The 20,516-nt window shown below is 42.8% G+C and overlaps 1 protein-coding gene and 1 long non-coding RNA gene across 3 annotated transcripts in view; one reads left to right on the top strand and one right to left on the bottom strand.

Annotated features, from left to right (window-relative positions):
- The window catches only part of LOC149972395 (uncharacterized), a 103,218-nt gene that overhangs the window by 37,295 nt on the left and 45,407 nt on the right, over positions 1-20,516 (top strand). The window lies entirely within an intron of this gene.
- rpa1 (replication protein A1) overlaps positions 18,535-20,516 on the bottom strand; it is a 53,931-nt gene continuing 51,949 nt past the window's right edge. For both annotated transcript variants that reach the window (XM_021582603.3, XM_021582605.3), the window contains one exon: positions 18,535-19,438. In XM_021582603.3, the coding sequence (XP_021438278.2) occupies positions 19,331-19,438 (108 nt within the window). In that variant the 3' untranslated portion in view covers positions 18,535-19,330. The remainder of the gene's footprint in view (positions 19,439-20,516) is intronic.

Here is a 20,516-nt window from a genome sequence, read left to right as displayed (position 1 = left end):
CAAAAAGGTCTGTTCTCCTACAGACCTGCAGCCCACCTGGTTAAGTGGCATTACTCAGTGGCTAGCTGTCCCGGACTCCTTCAGAGGAATGCACAATGTGGATTGTTTGGAGATGGAATGGAATCCCAGCAGAGCTGAGGGACAGTATTAAAGATTCAACATGCTGTCAACTGTGCCAATGTTTGTGTAAGGCTCAGTCTCTAAGAAGTCATGGGGGCTTTTATCCAAATAGACATTGACAACCCCTATTGACTATTCTGAGTACATCTGTCCAGCTCTGAGAAGGGCTGATTATTGATTTATACAGAATCCAGAGACTGTAGCTTCACATGACGGTCATGCTACATTACACCTCTCATCCTGATTCTAGGAAGATATCAAAGGAGGGGAGTTGAAAGCCCCTGAATATAGTTAGAAGTTTGATATAATGTATGGCAGGCCATCAAAAGACACTAGATGACGATTGGCACCTTTGAAGGCCTGTACGTGTTACAGGCTACAAACCCTACATCTCTATCTGAAGGCTTAATGAGGTTCAACATAATCGCTGTGTCTTTTTAAATCTCCAGTGGCAAAGTGCTCAGTTTACCTCAGGCCTTTTAAATTGTACCGGAAGCTCAGAAATATATATATATTTGTATTCCTCTCAGAAACACACGGTCTCTCTCTCTTCCACTGTTCTATTTCTTCACTGCAGTAGAAAAACAGGCATATCTAATCCTGGGAGGTTGAAGTATTGCCCTCAGTGTCACACATCCTTGGCTGCTCTTCTGTCTTGTCTCTATCTGTCAGGGTACGGTGCTCGGCTGGGGACACAGTCACCCCTCCACATCCATCGGAGCGTCCGGTGGGAGGGGGGCTGTCCAAGGCACCAGCACTGAGAGGCATGAAAGGGGGATTTAGATGTCGCCCCACCCGCCGAGTCAGACCTGGCGTTACATTGCCCTTCTGGCCGGCTCACCGAGGTAAAGTCCCCAGCACGCCTCCGCTTAAAAGACATCCTCACGATCAAAGGTGACATATCTGCCCCTCGCTCGTGTTGCATTCCAGGGTCTCAGAGTCTTAGTGATGTGGGGCTTGTGGCTATACACCACGCTTCAGTAATCTACAGACATCCCCCACGCAAGCATGAATGCACGCGGGCACACATACACGTACCCTCACACACACCCACACACTTACACCCCCCCCCGCATGCAGGCAAAAATGCACACACTCCCCCCCCCCCCCCCACCCCCCCCCACCCCACACACACACACACACACACACACCCTACAGGCGCTTCATTAGCACACATCAAAGACCTGCCTGGAAACACTGGGGTCACTAATGGCCCAAACAGGGACTTCAATTAAGCAATTCCAATGGGGGGCTAGCTAGCCTGGTGTAGACCAGTGGAGGCTTCAGGGGACAGAGTCCTCCCATGCTGCTTTGCAGTGTTATCTGTGTCTCTACAGACCTGCATGCAGCGCCTAAAGCCCCTCTGAAGGATAGTTCTGACATCGCATAGCATCCTCTCTTTGTAATTATAGCACTTCAGAGTTTATGATACTACATATTAGCTACATTTTTCCTCCTTAATGTTTGTCACAAAAGCATTCCTCCCTTTGCTTCTCTCCCTTCCTTTTTATATGCCCTGAGTTTGTTGTTTTTACTAGGGAAATGTGAGGCACAATGGTTGGTAATTAATGATCTAGAATCATGGCTGTAGGGTAAATATCATCTGCCTAGCGAGAGCAATTGACTTGGCTGAGTTAAAGAGGCATCTGGGTGGTGGGTTTGCTCTACTTCACTAGTTACTGTAGTCTCTGTAGGTTTTCTTCTCTCTCCTCTCTTTGAGTAGCAATAAAATGGTAGTCATTTAGAACGGTGGGGAGGAATAATTATTTAATGACTCCATATAAGCCTATGGCATCTCGGTAATAACTTGAGATGAGGTTATATCAGTGTGGGGAAGTACCGTTTCAAAATGGCAGAATATTAATAGAGGGAGTGGAACCTCCTAGCTTCTGTGTAAATACTTTTAGGAGGATTTGTTTAATTGAAAATCTCCATCCTTCAGTCTTCACCTGCCTGCCTGTCTTGCCTCCCCCCTCACACACACATGAAGGACTACAGGACTTCTTCACATTCAGCCCTATCTTCAAGGGTCTGTAGAAAGATGTCAAAATAAAATCTGCAGCAGGGCTTGTGTAAAGCTAGATGTGCAGGCACTCTGTCAGCCAGCAAGACAGTACAGCCCTGAACACCCAGACTCCCATTTTCTTCATTTCATTGCAGAAAAGGTTGCACTGACAGTGAGTAAATAAGCAAAATGTGTGTGTGTATTGTAGAAGGCAGCAGGAGAAATTACCCACAGGAGCACCAGGAAGCCAAGATCACTAAAGACAAGACAAGGCAAGGAGCACCAGGAAGCCCAGATCACTAAAGACAGAGCAAGGAGCACCAGAAAGCCCAGATCACTAAAGACAGGGCAAAGAGCACCAGGAAGCCCAGATCACTAAAGACAGGGCAAGGAGCACCAGGAAGCCAAGATCACTAAAGACAGGGCAAGGAACACCAGCAAGCCAAGATCACTAAAGCCAGGGCAAGGAGCACCAGGAAGTTCAGATCACTAAAGCCAGAGCAAGGAGCACCAGGAAGCCATGATCACTAAAGATAGGGCAAAGAGCACCAGGAAGCCCAGATCACAAAAGACAAGGCAAGGAGCACCAGGAAGCCCAGATCACTAAAGACAGGGCAAGGAGCACCAGGAAGCCCAGATCACTAAAGCCAGGGTAAGGAGCACCAGGAAGCCAAGATCACTAAAGACAGGGCAAGGAGCACCAGGAAGCCCAGATCACTAAAGCCAGGGCAAGGAGCACCAGGAAGCCCAGATCACTAAAGACAGGGCAAGGAGCACCAGGAAGCCAAGATCACTAAAGCCAGGGCAAGGAGCACCAGGAAGTCCAGATCACTAAAGCCAGGGCAAGGAGCACCAGGATGCCAAGATCACTAAAGACAGGGCAAGGAGCACCAGGAAGCCCAGATCACTAAAGACAGGGCAAGGAGCACCAGGAAGCCCAGATCACTAAAGACAGGGCAAGGAGCACCAGGAAGCCCAGATCACTAAAGACAGGGCAAGGAGCACCAGGAAGCCCAGATCACTAAAGCCAGGGCAAGGAGCACCAGGATGCCAAGATCACTAAAGACAGGGCAAGGAGCACCAGGAAGCCCAGATCACTAAAGACAGGGCAAGGAGCACCAGGAAGCCTAGATCACTAAAGACAGGGCAAGGAGCACCAGGAAGCCCAGATCACTGCATCTGCTGCATCTCTAATGGAACCCTATTTCATATATAATGACCTTGCCCTATGGGCCTTGGTCAAAATAAGTGCAATATATAGGGAATTCGGTGCAATTTGGGATGCACCCAGAGACAGGGTAAGGCCTCTAGCTCTCCCCAGGGCCGGCAGAGTTTCAGGGGGTGAACCTGGCCTGCTTGACATGGAAATAAGAACAGACCAGCATCCTGGAGACATACAGACAAATGCGCTCCTTTTCTGAGGCTAAGTCCCAAATGGCACCATATTCCCTTCTACACAGTGCACTACTTTTGACCAGAGCACTATGGGTCCTGGTAAAAAAAGTAGTGCACTAGGAATAGGGTGCCATTTGGGATGCACATCAAGACTTTATTGGTACATAAATCAAACAAATCAGTATGACTAGATGAGCTTCTGATCAGTTCCCATAATTCTGTGTAGACTAGAGAGACTGAGTAGGGACAGACTCAAGCCATTGAATCTGTGCAAATAGAAAAAGGTTGGCGAAGCCAGCAAATGTTCTGCAAATGTACTATTCTGTCTCTGAAGCCCACATGAATAAACCCAGCCATAGACTATCCCAGTCTCACATGACCAGCAGGCTAACCCTCATAACTAGAATAACATTGCAGGGAAAAACCCTTCGAAAAAACAAAACTACAATGTGTGAGAGAGACAGAGGGCAGGGGTGGAGAGGGTTGTGAGAGAAAGGGGGATCTGTATTGATGTGGAACAGCTTTCTCTCCAGTTGTGGTGTCCTCCCTATGCACGCACACCCATGTCCCAAAGGCTCACACACTCTTTGGGCAGGAGGGGAACCCACTAGCACCACCAAACAATTAAAGGCCCTTAAACAGTAAGAGGGAAAGAGAGGAAGGAGAGGAGAGAAAGAAGGGCAGCCAGCCAGCCAGCCACAGAGGCAGCATGAGAGCAGGGCCTTGATATATAACCAAACAGCCTGTCCTAACCTTCCCCAGAGGGACCTAAAAATACCTGTTTTTAGACAGAGGGAGGGGTGTGTCGTGTCTTTACTATCATTAACTGAAGACTGATAGTTTTTATCAAAGATTCTCTGTAATTCGTTATTACGCGATTAGACTGATTAATCATGTAACCGTAATTACTAGGAAGTCGGGGCACCAAGGAAAAATATTCAGATTACAAAGTTATCATTTCCTAAAATAATTGTTCAGATATTTTATCTGATCAATTAGTCTTCGAATTAATTAATTATTTACTTTACCTCACGTTAGTCTCATTCAAAACGTCGTAAATTGTTGGTTATCTGCACGAACCCAGTCTTCCCTATGAGTCATCCATACATCAATTGTCTTAAATAATTTATTTATTACTAACTAGGTAATTCACAGAAATGCATAAACAAACAAACAAGGTAAATGTGGTTACATGAAATGATAGGAGAATGTGCCCTAGTGGGCTAAACCGGCATGGCGGCTTGTTAGACAAAAGGGGAAGTGGGGGTCGACTAAGATGTCACTACAAAGTGATAATTATAACAATTGAAATGCTAATCCTTTGCACATGAACGCTCACTCATTTGGGAACAATTGCAATCAATATATATTTACGCTCAGTGTGTCGTCAGGATCGCTGGTGAAAAGTTCATTTATTTTGTAGAATTGTCCGTCTCTCTCCCTCTTTGTCGTGGTTATAGTGGTGGGTTCCGAGTGACATTCATTCGTTTCATTATAGAATGGATGTTTCGGTGGTTGTCGTTCTTCGCGTTCAATGATACCGAATTCCTAGCTGCCGATTAGTAATTAATAGCAAAGACTTGTTCTTATTCTGTCGGTGTCGATAATCTAAGAGTTTAACCACGTGGTATGGTTAAAAGATTCAACAATGGTCTACAACCTTTGTCCTCCTAATGGAGAAAAACATGGTCTGCAACCTTTAGCCATCTCGTAATTGAGGTAAGCTCGGTCTGCTGATCGAAAACCCGAGTGGGGGTTTTATTCGGAAGGGCCGAAAAGGGCTGTCCCAGGATGTCTGACCCTAACTGGGCTCAGGGGCAGTTCTCTGATTTAGTTCAAATCAAAAGGGAATTGTATTTTTGTTCATTAAACAGTCCAAAATCATATTACACAATTATACAAACAGTATCATACTCACTCATTCATCTTATACAACAATTAGATGTAAACCTCATATCTGAGGCTATTATATAAACAGCATTATGGTAATGTACCCACACCGTCTTCCATGAGCTTCCCCAAGTTGTGACAAACGGACCAGTTCGTAGCTGGATTCTTCACCGATCTTTTATTCTTTCTCCGGAACATTTGTTTGTACCTCACGTTCTGTGAGGTGGAAGGATTTCCTTTGTCCTCTATGAAAATGTACTCTCTCTATAGTGTGTGTCCATGAGGAGATTCACAGGAATTTACGACATCTCTCTGACCACAGCAACCTAGTTGAAGGAGGCAAGGGGGAGGCAGGGAGAGGGGGATGGGCTTGCTATACCCAAAGAGGCTTAATGTCATGACAGGTGTGAAGAGGAGAATGGTGCAAACTCTGAAGCAGACAGGCAGGTTGGGAGGGATGGAGGGAGACAAGCAGGGAGGTAGACAAGCAGAAAGTAAGACAAGCAGGGAGGGAGAGAAGGATGGAGGGAGAGAAGGTGGTGGAGTTGGTGTGAGTGTCTAAGAATAGTAGTCATCGGTGGGGTACTTTTGCACTTTTCCAAGTCATTTAACGTTAACGGCAGTAAGAGGGAAGGTGATAATAGATACACATCAGGTGGTACGACTCGCTGTTCTTCATCCTCCCTGTTACATCAGGGAAAAGAGAGACATTTCAGAGGAAAGCAGGAGAGTGGGTGTATGTCTAATATTCCTCTACATGTCAATGAACTCTGACAGACCAAAGCAGTATTCACACCCTGACCTTTCTGCTGTCTAATCACCTGTTATCTTGACACTTCAATGAACTCTGACAGACCAAAGCAGTATTCACACCCTGACCTTTCTGCTGTCTAATTACCTGTTATCTTGACACTTCAATGAACTCTGACAGACCAAAGCAGTATTCACACCATGACCTTCCTGCTGTCTAATTACCTGTTATCTTGACACTTCAATGAGCTCTGACAGACCAAAGCAGTATTCACACCATGACCTTCCTGCTGTCTAATCACCTGTTATCTTGACACTTCAATGAACTCTGACAGACCAAAGCAGTATTCACACCATGACCTTCCTGCTGTCTAATTACCTGTTATCTTGACACTTCAATGAGCTCTGACAGACCAAAGCAGTATTCACACCCTGACCTTTCTGCTGTCTAATCACCTGTTATCTTGACACTTCAATGAACTCTGACAGACCAAAGCAGTATTCACACCATGACCTTCCTGCTGTCTAATTACCTGTTATCTTGACACTTCAATGAGCTCTGACAGACCAAAGCAGTATTCACACCATGACCTTCCTGCTGTCTAATCACCAGTTATCTTGACACTTCACTGAGCTCTGACAGACCAAAGCAGTATTCACACCATGACCTTCCTGCTGTCTAATCACCTGTTATCTTGACACTTCAATGAGCTCTGACAGACCAAAGCAGTATTCACACCATGACCTTCCTGCTGTCTAATCACCTGTTATCTTGACACTTCAATGAGCTCTGACAGACCAAAGCAGTATTCACACCATGACCTTTCTGCTGTCTAATCACCTGTTATCTTGACACTTCAATGAGCTCTGACAGACCAAAGCAGTATTCACACCCTGACCTTTCTGCTGTCTAATCACCTGTGTCATGTCTTTGGCATCATTAAACTGAAGATGAATCTTTATCAAATGACTCTCTGTAATTATTATTATGCGATTAAACTGATTAATTATGTAACTGTAATTAACTATGAAGTCGGGGCGCCAAGGAAAATATTCAGATTACAAAGTTATCATTTTCCTAATATAACTTTTCAGATATTTTCATATCTGATCAATAGTCTTCTGATTAATGAAATGTGCTTTACCTCACGTTAGTCTCATTCCAAACGTCGTAAATTGTTGGTTTCTGCACGAACCCAGTCTTCACTATGAGTCATCCATACATCAATTGTCTTAAATCATTTATTTATTAACTAACTAAACAATCACAGAAGTGCACACACAAACAAAGAAAGTAAATATGGTTACATCTACTCAAACCTCGGCCCTCTCGTTATCGAGGTAAGCTGGTCTGCAACCTTTGTCCTCTCGTAATTGAGGGAAACATGGTCTGTTGGGAAATTCTCAAAGGAGGGGTTTTATTCAGGAGTTGCAGAAAAGGGCCTGTCCCAGGATAACCAACCCTAAATGGGCTCATGGGCGGTCCTCTGATTTAGTTGAACTCAAAAGGGAATTGGAGTTTCCTTCATTAAACAGTCCAAAATCACATTACACAATTTTACAAACAGTATCATCCTCACTCATTCATCTTATACAACAATTAGATGTAAACCTCACATCTGAGGTTGTTATATAAACAGAGTTACGGTAATGTGGCCTTATTGCCTCCCAATGAGTGTCACAAAATTGTACCAAACGGACCAGTTTGTAGCTGGATTCTTCACCGATCTCTTATACCTTCTCCAGAACATAAATGTTGTTCGGACCTCAAGTTCTGTGAGGTGGAAGAAATTCCTTTGTTCTCTATGAAAATTCACTCTGTCTCTATACTGTGGCCATGAGGAGATAATCTCCTCCAGGAATGTACCTCTCTCTGACCACAGCAGCCTGAGAGGGGGATGGGGCTTGCTGTACCCAAAGAGTGCAAAGTCATGACACCTGTTATCTTGACACTTCAATGAACTCTCAGATGATATCACTCCTCAGTATTCATTGATGAGCAGCTCCTTATTCAACGCAATGGGTCATCCAATTAAAAGAAGCCCAGACAAGGTCAGCTACACCTGTACACCCAGAAATACACCACATTGGTTTTCAAAGGGCCTTGTGTCAGATTCAACAAAAGAGCTACATGAAACTTCAGTTATTTTGAAATGGGAAGCCTTATCAGGCATAGCAGTTTCACTGATGTGCCAGACCTTTGATGTCCTCCCATTTGTTCTACAATTTTTTCTTTGTGATGTATGATTTATTGTGCATCTCAAAAATCTGCCTGCGCCATCCAAAAGCACTCTCTGACCATGTTCCTGTAACAGCCAACAGTTGTTGACAGGATCAGGATCCAAACACTGCATCTGTTAAACACAAGCATGCACACACACACAACAGCTTGTGATGTTTTAATCTATAAAACAGGGATGACCAAATATGATGATCTCGACCAGACTGGAGCTGAACAATAGACAGCCATGTGTTCTCCCTCTTAACTCTGGGTAAACATTTACCTCCAGTACCTCGCAACCCGGTAAGTGCATTCTGTTCAGCACAGCACACACACACACACACCCCCCCCCCCCCATTAACACACACCACCCATTTAGAAAAAGGAGACTCATGCTTTTGACTTCTTTTCCAGACGTTTGTTTATTATTCTAACCCACTTTAAAACATGTTTAAGACAAAGATTTTTGTTGACTAATAGAATCAAACATGCCACCTACTCAACCTGATATGTGGATAGTATACTTAGCCTGTCTGTCTGTTCATCGCCTGGAAATTGCTATGAGTCATATCAGTGGCTGCTACTGTGTGGATACAAGCCAGCCAATTGTATTTTAGGTGATGTTGATGAATATCTCGTCTTACGTCTTTGTGACTTTACCTTCAGTATATATAGACCCTCTACTGGAAGCAAAGGAGACAATCAAGAGAGGGAGTGAGGAAGAGTCAGTGTGATTGAATCCAAAGAAAATGTATTTTTTAAGAATACTAGCACCGGGAAAAAATGACAGGCAGGGAAACAGGCAGCAGAGAAAAATTACAACAGCAACTCTCTCCATCGCTATCAGCATGTTTTATTCATTGGCATGGCCTTATAATCTAGTGCTTGAGAAAAGCAGACAAAAAGCCCCTATCTATAACCAAATCCAATTAAAGTGGAAACAGGATAGGAGCCAGAGACACACTTCTATTTACAGATTCAATCTACAGCGCTTTTGACAAGCTACAATGGATTATTACTTTATTTGACCACAACAATAATTGCGAATATCGGCTTTCCACCTGCCAGACATTTGATTGTCAGAGAAATGTTCTGCACTCACTTGAGGAAGCAGGCAAGTAGGGAGAGATTCTACCAAGTATCTTTCCTCTCTCTAAACACAGGCCTTGACTGGGCAGCTGTTCTAGTGTTGAGCAGAAGCCAGTGCAGCAGAAATAGATCCCAGCGCAGAAACATACAACACTGCTTTTTGACTGTAACACCAGTGTTAAACTGGTGTATACACCCTTATGTAATAGTAGAGAAATTGACATACTTGGTATTCATATCCCTAAAGATATAAATTAACTTCCAAGACTAATTTCAATAGTAAGTCATCCAAAATAGACAAGATCTTGCAACCATGGAGAGGTAAATACCTGTCTATGTATGGAAAAATCACACTGATTAACTCTTTAATCATATCACAGTTTGGCTATTTACTTATGGCGCTGCCTACTCCAGAGAACTTGTCTTTCAAATTAGATGACAAAATATACTTACATTTATTTGGAATGGTAAACCAGACTAAATTAAATGTGCATGTTTATATAATGAACCTGAGTTTGGGAGGCTGAAATGATTAAATATAAAAGCATTGAACCTCTCACTAAAATCTTCACTCGTACAAAAGTTATACTTAAACCCAAAATGGTTCTCCAGTAGATCATTAAGAATGGTTTATCCTCTGTTTAAAAATAGCCTTTTCGGTTATAATTGCAAGTTCAACTCAAATATACATATACACTACCGTTCAAAAGATTTGGGGCACTTAGAAATGTCCTCGTCCTTTAAAGAAAAGCAAACATTTCTGTCCATTAAAAGAACATCAAATTGATCAGAAATACAGTGTAGACATTGTCAATATTGTAAATAACTATTTCAGCTGGAAACGGCAGATTTGTTATGGAATATCTACATAGGCGAACAGAGGCCCATTATCAACAACCATCACTCCTGTGTTCCAATGGCACGTTGTGTTATCTAATCCAAGTTGATAATTTTAAAAGGCTAATTGATCATTAGAAAACCCTTTTGCAATTATGTTAGCACAGATGAAAACTGTTGTTCTAATTAAAGAAGCATTAAAACTGGCCTTCTTTAGACTAGTTGAGTATCTGGAGCATCAGCATTTGTGGGTTCGATTACAGGCTCAAAATGGCCAGAAACAAAGATCTTTGTTCTGAAACTCGTCAGTCTATTCTTGTTCTGAGAAATTAAGACTATTCCATGCGAGAAATTACCAAGAAACTGAAGATCTCGTACAAAGCTGTGTACTACTCCCTTCACAGAACAGCACAAACTGTCGCTAACCAGAATAGAAAGAGGAGTGGGAGGCCACGGTGCACAACTGAGCAAGAGGACAAGTACATTAGTGTGTCTAGTTTGAGAAACAGACGCCTCACAAGTCCTCAACTGGCAGCTTCATTAAATAGTACCCGCAAAACACCAGTCTCAACGTCAACAGTCTGTATACTTCCGGCCCTTCTTTGGACACTGTTAACAACCCTCCAGGCAAGCTTCAATGCCATACAACTCTCCTTCCGTGGCCTCCAATTGCTCTTAAATACAAGTAAAACTAAATGCATGCTCTTCAACCGATCGCTACCTGCACCTGCCTGTCCAACATCACTACTCTGGACGGCTCTGACTTAGAATACGTGGACAACTACAAATACTTAGGTGTCTGGTTAGACTGTAAACTCTCCTTCCAGACCCATATCAAACATCTCCAATCCAAAGTTAAATCTAGAATTGGCTTCCTATTTCGCAACAAAGCATCCTTCACTCATGCTGCCAAACATACCCTTGTAAAACTGACCATCCTACCAATCCTCGACTTTGGCGATGTCATTTACAAAATAGCCTCCAATACCCTACTCAACAAATTGGATGCAGTCTATCACAGTGCAATCTGTTTTGTCACCAAAGCCCCATATACTACCCACCATTGCGACCTGTACGCTCTCGTTGGCTGGCCCTCGCTTCATACTCGTCGCCAAACCCACTGGCTCCATGTCATCTACAAGACCCTGCTAGGTAAAGTCCCCCCTTATCTCAGCTCGCTGGTCACCATAGCATCTCCCACCTGTAGCACACGCTCCAGCAGGTATATCTCTCTAGTCACCCCCAAAACCAATTCTTTCTTTGGCCGCCCCTCTTTCCAGTTCTCTGCTGCCAATGACTGGAACGAACTACAAAAATCTCTGAAACTGGAAACACTTATCTCCCTCACTAGCTTTAAGCACCAACTGTCAGAGCAGCTCACAGATTACTGCACCTGTACATAGCCCACCTATAATTTAGCCCAAACAACTACCTCTTTCCCAACTGTATTTTATTTATTTATTTTGCTCCTTTGCACCCCATTATTTTTATTTCTACTTTGCACATTCTTCCATTGCAAAACTACCATTCCAGTGTTTTACTTGCTATATTGTATTTACCTTGCCACCATGGCCTTTTTTGCCTTTACCTCCCTTCTCACCTCATTTGCTCACATTGTATATAGACTTGTTTATACTGTATTATTGACTGTATGTTTGTTTTACTCCATGTGTAACTCTGTGTCGTTGTATCTTTCGAACTGCTTTGCTTTATCTTGGCCAGGTCGCAATTGTAAATGAGAACTTGTTCTCAACTGGCCTACCTGGTTAAATAAAGGTGAAATAAATAAATAAATAAATAAATAAAACAGTGAAGAGGCGACTCTGGGATGCTGGCCTTCTAGGCAGAGTTCCTCTGTCCAGTGTCTGTGTTCTTTTGCCCATCTTAATCTTTTCTTTTTATTAGCCAGTCTGAGATATGGCTTTTCCTTTGCAACTCTGCCTAGAAGGTCAGCATCCCGGAGTCGCCTCTTCACAGTTGACGTTGAGACTGGTGTTTTGCGGGCACTGTGTGTAATTTCATAGTGTTAATGTCTTCACTACTTTCCCACAATGTAGAAAATAGTCAAATAAAGAAAAACCCTGAAATGAGTAAGTCTGTCCAAACTTTTGACTGGTACTGTATATATATATATATATATATATATATATATATATATATATATATATATATATATATATATATATATATATATATATATATATATATATTTATATATTTATTTTTTTTTACACCGTGGTAAATCCTTTAGGGCTATGCGCCATCGGTAGGAACCACAGCGATGTGTGCACACACACACCCAGGTACTAGTGACTGGGCACCAGCCAGGGTCATGAATCTTGAGCGATAAACACAGCGCTCCATCCATTACAATTACAGCAGCACCCCAAAGGGCCTCCAGCCCAACGGTCTCCATGGTGTCAGGGCCATACTGGGGCCTGTGGGCCTTAACGCTCTGTTTCCTCAGCTCAGCACAGCTCAGCACAGCATGCATTACCAACCCACTGGGGCTCACCATGCACAAGCTTAGCCAGAGGAGAGGACACATGGAGCATCACAACAAACAAGGACTGGGGCTGTGTCCCCCAAATGGTAAACAGAGCTTCACAATGTGCAATTACTGCCAAAACAATGGTAGCCATCAGCTGACTCATACTCACTCATACATACACTGCACTAAAAGTTACATTGTTAGTCTATTATCATTAGATTACTTTATTTCGCCATTTCAGGGTCTCAATTAGAGACCCATTTTAAGATGAGACCGATAGATGATCAGATTAGATTTATTGGGGTCTTGGACTCAGTGATCAGATTTCCCATCCAGTTCAGTGCAGAGTGGACAGTCAGTCATGGAGCAGATTGTATTTCTCTAATGGCCCCCATTACAACAGTTTCTATGAATATATTTAATTGACTCCACGGAGAGTTAACAGTTTCTTACCCAGCATGAATGCCGAAGTGCTTGTCTTAGAAACAGACCACTCTTTCCCCTGAGTCAAATACAAACGTCTACACATGAATGTACACACATCAGCACACAATTTTTTTCTTCTTCACGTTCTCCACACACTTGGTCCAGTGTGACACTGCATGTGTAAAACTGTTTCTGCAGTCAACCCTTAGCTACGTGAACACATGGACCCCCCCTCAGTGACTGGTACAGTTTACATAAATGACAATACTGTTCCCCTCATCCAACATGTTGGTAAAATGTCACCATTACTTAACACCAGCTAAAAGAAGGCAAAAAACAACCGTAAACCTACAAGCAATATATTTGTAAATGCTCCAGGGGTAACCAGGTTCATACGGTTCACAGTGCTCCATCTATTGCATGGAAAATCAGCGGATCAACTGATTTCTCCAGTTTAAGTGTCCTGTACAAGTGCAGAACACAAATCTGAATATTTACAATTCATCTCACAAATCAAAATCCTTAATAAGAACCGAGACTCATCAAATTCCTAACCATCGGAGTGAAACAGATGAGCAGCACCAGCGTTGGCAGTCAAAGGTTCTCACCAAGCAGCTGTTGATAACAGACAGTGTGCAGCACTGCTCTACAACTCTATCGTATCCACCCATCACAGTATGCTTAGCCAGGCTGGGAGCACTGCACACACTATCTATAAAAGTCAGCCTTGTCACAGTTAGGAAGGCAGAACGGTACATGCCTTCAAGATAATCGGAGCAGTTTGCCATAGCAAAGGCTGTTTGAGGTCTTAACCAGGTTAAGATAGATGTCCTCTCTAATCTGAACCCTGTGAATGGAGGGTATGGGAGGCCATGTCCCAGGTAGCCAGACAGACAGACAGAAGCAGCCATTTTGGTGCTATACAGGTCCCACTCCACCATTCTGTCTGTTCTGTTCCACTGAGACTTGATGTCTTAGCAGAGATATAGAGTGCCTTCAGAAAGCTTTCAGACCGCTTGACTTTTTCCACATTTTGTTACGTTACAGCCTTTTTCTAAAATGGATTAAATAAAAACATTTCCTCAGCAATCTACACTAAATACCCCATAATGACAAAGTGAAAACAGGTTTTTAGAAATACCTTATTTACATACGTAAGTATTCAGACACTTTGCTACGAGACATGAAATTGAGCTCAGGTGCATCCTGTTTCCATTGATCATCCTTGAGATGTTTCTACAACTTGTTTGGGGTCCACCTGTGGTAAATTCAATTGATTGGACATGATTTGGAGCCAGAGCAAAAACCAAGCCATGAGGTCGAAGGAATTGTCCGTAGAGCTCCGAGACAGGATTGTGTCGAGGTACAGATGTGGGGAACGGTACCAAAACATTTCTGAAGCATTGAAGAGTCTTGGTGGTTCCAAACTTCTTCCATTTAAGAATGATGAAGGCCACTGTGTTCTTGGGCCACTGTGTTCTTGGGTCCCCAAGAACACAGCGGCCTTCATCATTCTTAAATGGAAGAAGTTTGGAACCACCAAGGCTCTTCCTGTCTGATGAAACCAAGATTGAACTCTTTGGCCTAAATGTCAAGTGTCAAATCTGCAGGAAACCTGGCACCATCCCTACGGTGAAGCATGGTGGGGCAGTATCATGCTGTGGGGATTTGATTCAGCGGCAGGGACTGGGAGACTAGTCAGGATCGAGGCAAAGATGAACGGAGCAAAGTACAGAGAGATCCTTGATGAAAACCTGCTACAGAGTGCTTAGGGCCTCAGACTTGGGCGAAGGTTCATCTTCCAACTGGACAACGACCCTAACCACACAGCCAAGACAATGAAAGGAGTGGCTTCGGGACAAGTCTCTGAATGTCCTTGAGTGGCCCAGCCAGAGCCCGGACTTGAACCCGATCTAACATCAATGGAGAGACCTGAAAATAGCTGTACAGGTGTGCCAAGCTTGTAGCGTCATACCCAAGAAGACTTGAGACTGTAATCACTGCCAAAGGGGCTTCAACAAAGTACTGAGTAAAGGGTCTGAATACTTATGTAAATGTTATATTTCAGTTTTCTTTTTCTTTTATTTATACATTTGCAAACATTTCTAAAAACCTGTTTTTGCTTTGTCTATATGGGGTATTGTGTTTTGATTGATAGGCAAATAAACAATCAAATCAATTTTAGAATAAGGCTGTAACGTAACAAAATGTGGAAAAGGTCAAGGGGTTTGAACACTTTCTGAATGCACTGTAGTTTAACAGTAGTGTAGCATATGGGAGCATATTATAGATTAAGAAGATCCTCTACTGTACTATTCAGACATCTGCTTTCAGGGAAAGATCTAGGAATGTCCTCTGATCCCAAGTCTGATGCTTGTCTGTATTGTCCCTGTATGTGTCTGATGCTGATGACAATCTAACTCCTTCCTTTAGGCTTCAATATAGTTTTTATTTATGAATTCATTCAATTATAATACTGATTTTGTTGGGTTACAAAGTCAGATTGAAATAGATGTGATTTTTTTTTGTCATTGATCTACACAATATATTCCATAATGACAAAGTGAAATGAAAATTCTAGACATTACAGATACAAATGAAATAACTAACATATAGTCACTGCATAAGTATTCATCCCCTTTGTTTTAGCAAACCTAAATGAGTTAATGAGTCAAATTTGTCTCAACAAATCACTTAGTAGACGCATTGTGTGTGAAATAATAGGGGTTCACATGATTTTTGAATGACTACCCCCTCTGTCACCCATACATACAACATCTGTAAGGTCCCTCAGTCAAGTATTGCATTTCAAGCACAGATTCAACTACAAAGACCAGGGAGCTTTTCTAAAGCCTCATAAAGAATGGCAGTGATTGGTAGATGGGTAAAAATAACACATCAGACATCGAATATCTCTTTAAGTATGGTCTAGTTAATAATGATGCTGTGGTTGATGTATAAATCACCCTGACGCATCAAAGATAGTCATCCTTGTGAACTGAGCTGCAGGACAGGAAGGAAACTGCACAGGAATGTCACAATGAGGCATTTGGTGACTTTAAAATAGAGTACAATGGCTGTGTTTGGAGAAAACTGAGGATGGATCAACAATATTATAGTGAGTCCACAATAAAGGATCTAAAAGTGAAGAAAATAATGCAATTATACAAAATAAAAATATTCCAAAGCATACATCCTGTGTGCAACAAGGCGCTGAAATAATACTATAAAAAAAAAACACATGACGAAGGAGTACACTTTTTGTTTGGGGCAAATCCAACATCCCTGAGTAACTGCCTCCTTATGTTCAAGCATGGCGGTGGCTGCATCATGATATGGGTATGCTTGAAATCAGCAAGGACTGGCTAGTTGTTCAGGGTAAAAAGAAACAGGATGGAGCTAAGCACAGGCAAAATCCTAGAGGAAAACCTGCTTCAGTCTGCTTTATACCAGACTCTGGGAGAGGAATTTACCTTTCAGCAGGACAATAAATTACAACACAAGGCCAAATTTACACTGGAGTTGCTTACCAAGAAGACAGTGTTCATGAGGGGCCATGTTACAGTTTTGACTTAAATCTGCTTGAAAATCTATGGCAGGATTTGACAATTGATGTCTAGCCATGATCCCAAAAATCTTAATAGTTTGAAGAAATAAAAAAAAAAAAATTGTTAAGTATAAATATTCCACAATTCAGGTGTGCAAAGCTGACTTACCCAAGAAGATTCACAGCTCACTAATCACTGACAAAGGTGTTTCTAAAATGTAATGAGTTGGGGGGGTTGAATACTTAGCTATTGAAAGGTTATTAGTGTTGTATTTTTCATTAATCGTAAAAAAATATTTTTACTTCTTCTGCTTTGAGAGTATTTTGTGTAGATCACTGACCAAATGTTTAATTAAATCCCACTTTGTAACACAAAGTGTGAAGAAATCCAAGGGGGGATGAATACTTATTATATCCACTGCAGCTCACCTGCCAACCCCCAGGTCCCCATCTGTAACGCCCATCTGTTGTCAAGGTAATAGTTCAGTGGGAACTACTTCTGAATATTACACAGAAATGGCATTCAGTTTAATTGAATGGCAGTCGGCCAATGTGTGTCATGCTAACAAGTGTAAAATCTATTCTAAAAGTGCATTAATATCTAATTTTCTTTCTAATTGGAAGTCTGCATGGCATAATGGAAATTGGAATGAAATAATCTAGCTAGGTGTAAACGGCTGGCATCTTGTGACGACTCCTCAGGGTAAGCTTGAATGAAGTGAATTATTCGTTCACCATGTTTTAAATGAGTAGTCTACATGCAGGATGTAAGAGCTATTTATAATGTGATAGACTTGACTCCCCAAAGTCGTCAAAATGTGCTTTGGTTTAATAGTTGGAGTGCCTCCCTCTCAGAGTGTGAGTGCGTCACGAAATGAAGTGTTTGCGCACAACGACAATCACGGGCTCACCACTCACCGAGCCCAGAGGCTGTATCCATGGTTACATGTGTGACTGACAGGCCGGGAGTCGGGGGGGGATTCACAAAGAGATCCGCTCTGCTTTGACACTAGTTAACTTCGGAACCAAAAGACAACAGCCATCCCAGCCAACAAATGACAACGGTGTTACATGGAGGAAACCTCTAGGAATTCTTCCATGGGGAAAACCACCACATAAAGAAGTAGAGGGTGTCAGTTTGTGAGGTGGGGGGAACGAAGACAAGATTGAGCGATAGGAGGCACAGCTAAAAATAAAAAATGTAACAGTGGGAAGACTGCTTTAATCCATCTACACACAAGGGGCCGGAGACTCAGCGTTCAGCGGAAACGCGATGGTTATCAGAAGAAAAACGGGGAAGAAGAGCTTTATTGATGTTCTGCTTTAATACAACATGGAAGTCAAGACTGCAGGAGGGAATCTGAGGCACATCTGAGCTCCACCTCTGGAGATCGATGTGAGTCCCAAATGGCACCCCATTCCCTATATAGTACACTACTTTGGACCAGAGCCTTATGGACCCAGGTCAAAAGTAGCACAAGGTAAAGGGAATAGGGTGCCATTTGGGATATGCCCAGAGAGCCAGATACTGAATAAATCTTTTAAAATGCAGCAACAAAGAAGCAGGCTCCAGACACGCCCCACGGCCTCCACCCCGCGCCCTTCTCTTTAAATGGGCTGAGACCTGGTTAACCTGCCTGCTGTACATGGTTACATTCAGACATAGTGCATTCTAACACATCACATTAACCTGGACCTTTTATTCATATCTGTCAAAAGAAAAAGCAGAAAATATTCATTTAAAAACACACCTGACAACTGCATTGCGTTTGATCACAAACAGGTTTATTTTTATGCAATCAACTGACCAAATAGATGGAAAGAAAAATGTCCAAAATATTTTAACGTAAGAGATAACGAAGTTAATGTCAAAAGGTCAACCACGCCAACCATGTATCTACATAAATACAGTGAAGAGCATCTCCCAGAAGTCTGCCTGCTCATTGAGTGAGAGTGAATGGGCAGGTCCAGACCAGGCATAGTGACGGTGGGAGAGATAGTGTGAAAGAAGGAGCTAGCTACAGCACAGACCCCCCTCTACTTATACAATACACACGTCCGACTTACGGCAGAACACACAACAATGATTTCTGTGGTTAAGACCGTCCCATCTGCGTCTCCAGCCCTCCTCCTCCAAAATCCCTCTGTGGTTCCATTTTATCCACCACCCAAAACATCAGCAGTTTCAGAAGACACCCCCCACACAACACCATAACACAGAGGGATATAATACTGCCCCAGCAGCACTCTCTCTAGATTACTGGTTAGTCCAAGAAAACAAACTACCAGTACATTACGCATAAAAAAAACATATTCAAAGTTCGGTACATGGACACAGCTAAATAATACTTTTTTTTTAAGTATAGAAGAGTGACATTTTAGGTTGCGTCTGAAATGGCACGCAATTCCCCGTGTAGTGCACTACTACATACGGGATAGGGTGCCATTTGGGACGGAACATAAGACTGGTTCACAGTCAGCCTGGCAGGTTGGGAAGAGCTGCAGCTGCAGATCAGAGGAAAGAGCTTGTATGTAGCCGAGGGGGCAAAGCGATCGTTCTTATTGGGTGGCAGCCATCTTCCTGATGTTCATGATGAGTCTCTTGCTGTACTCCTTGTGGTCCACAGGTTTCACCTCCATCACCGTGGCCTTGATCCGGGACTCGTCCTAAAGAGACAGGGGAACACATAGATGTAACATGGTGTCACCCTCCGTGCCCTTTCCTACACTAGCTACCTCTCAATTATCTATCCTAGTAAGTTAAAACTAAATGACTGGTACAAGAAATGTGGCGGAAATTCCCTATAGCCCATATGCCTACACCAATCCAATGCTTTTAGATATGTGGGAAGTAGTATATTATTGGGAAGCACCCACTGTGTTCGAGATAAGACGGACCAACACAAACCATGGCCATGTGCAATAGATAACCTGCTGGGTATAGGCAAACAGTGGCCATTCAACTATTAGAATCGTTGGGAAATTAACAGAAAAACATGGCTGGTGTTCTGTGGTGAGAGGAGATAGCAGCCTGGTACCAGAGAGATTAGCCTACTTCTCTAACACATTAGAAGAGTTGATATTTTAATAGCCTTTATTTAAAATCATCAACTAAAATCTGCTGTCTGGCATTTAGATGGATGATACAACCTCCCTGCACTGCGACGGATTTTAAATGTTTTCACCACCTCCGCATCCGTCTAGACTAGAGAAGGTCATCCACCTGGTCCATCACTCTTTAAACAGGCAGCTACAGTCACCTGCTCGTTCGTAATGGCACCCTCTTCCCCTACATAGTGCACCACTTTTGATCAGAGCCATATCACTCCTGGTCAAAAGTAGTGCACTATGTAGGGAAAAGGGTGCCATTTGGGACGTAGTCAGTCACTTTGTCTTCGTTAATCGCTCTGGAACCACTAGAGGTGATCTGGAAGACATGTTCTGTCAATTGACTCTCACTCCTATTAGAGCCTAACAAGAACTCCCATCCTTCTAGCAGCCCTTACATAACACAGGGTCATACGGAAAGCTAATATGTGCGTAATGACTGCGACCCAGTAGATGAAAGTTTGATTCGACAGTCATCACCATTGTACACAGCGGACACAAAAGATCAAAATGCTGCAACCAATTGTCAATATAGAATTCTCAGAGAAGAAATGGCCATTTCCCGTGCGGAGTGAGCATTGTTCTAGACTGCTAATGTATGTGCAGGTGGCAGGGCGCAAAGCGGGGCGAGGGAGTG

The sequence above is a fragment of the Oncorhynchus mykiss genome, chromosome 24, assembly GCF_057628025.1.
Source record: "Oncorhynchus mykiss isolate SJ-2025 chromosome 24, ASM5762802v1, whole genome shotgun sequence".
Lineage (NCBI taxonomy): Eukaryota > Metazoa > Chordata > Actinopteri > Salmoniformes > Salmonidae > Oncorhynchus > Oncorhynchus mykiss.
The sequence above is the reverse complement of the archived record's forward strand: the minus strand, read 5'-3'. Positions and strand labels throughout refer to the sequence as shown.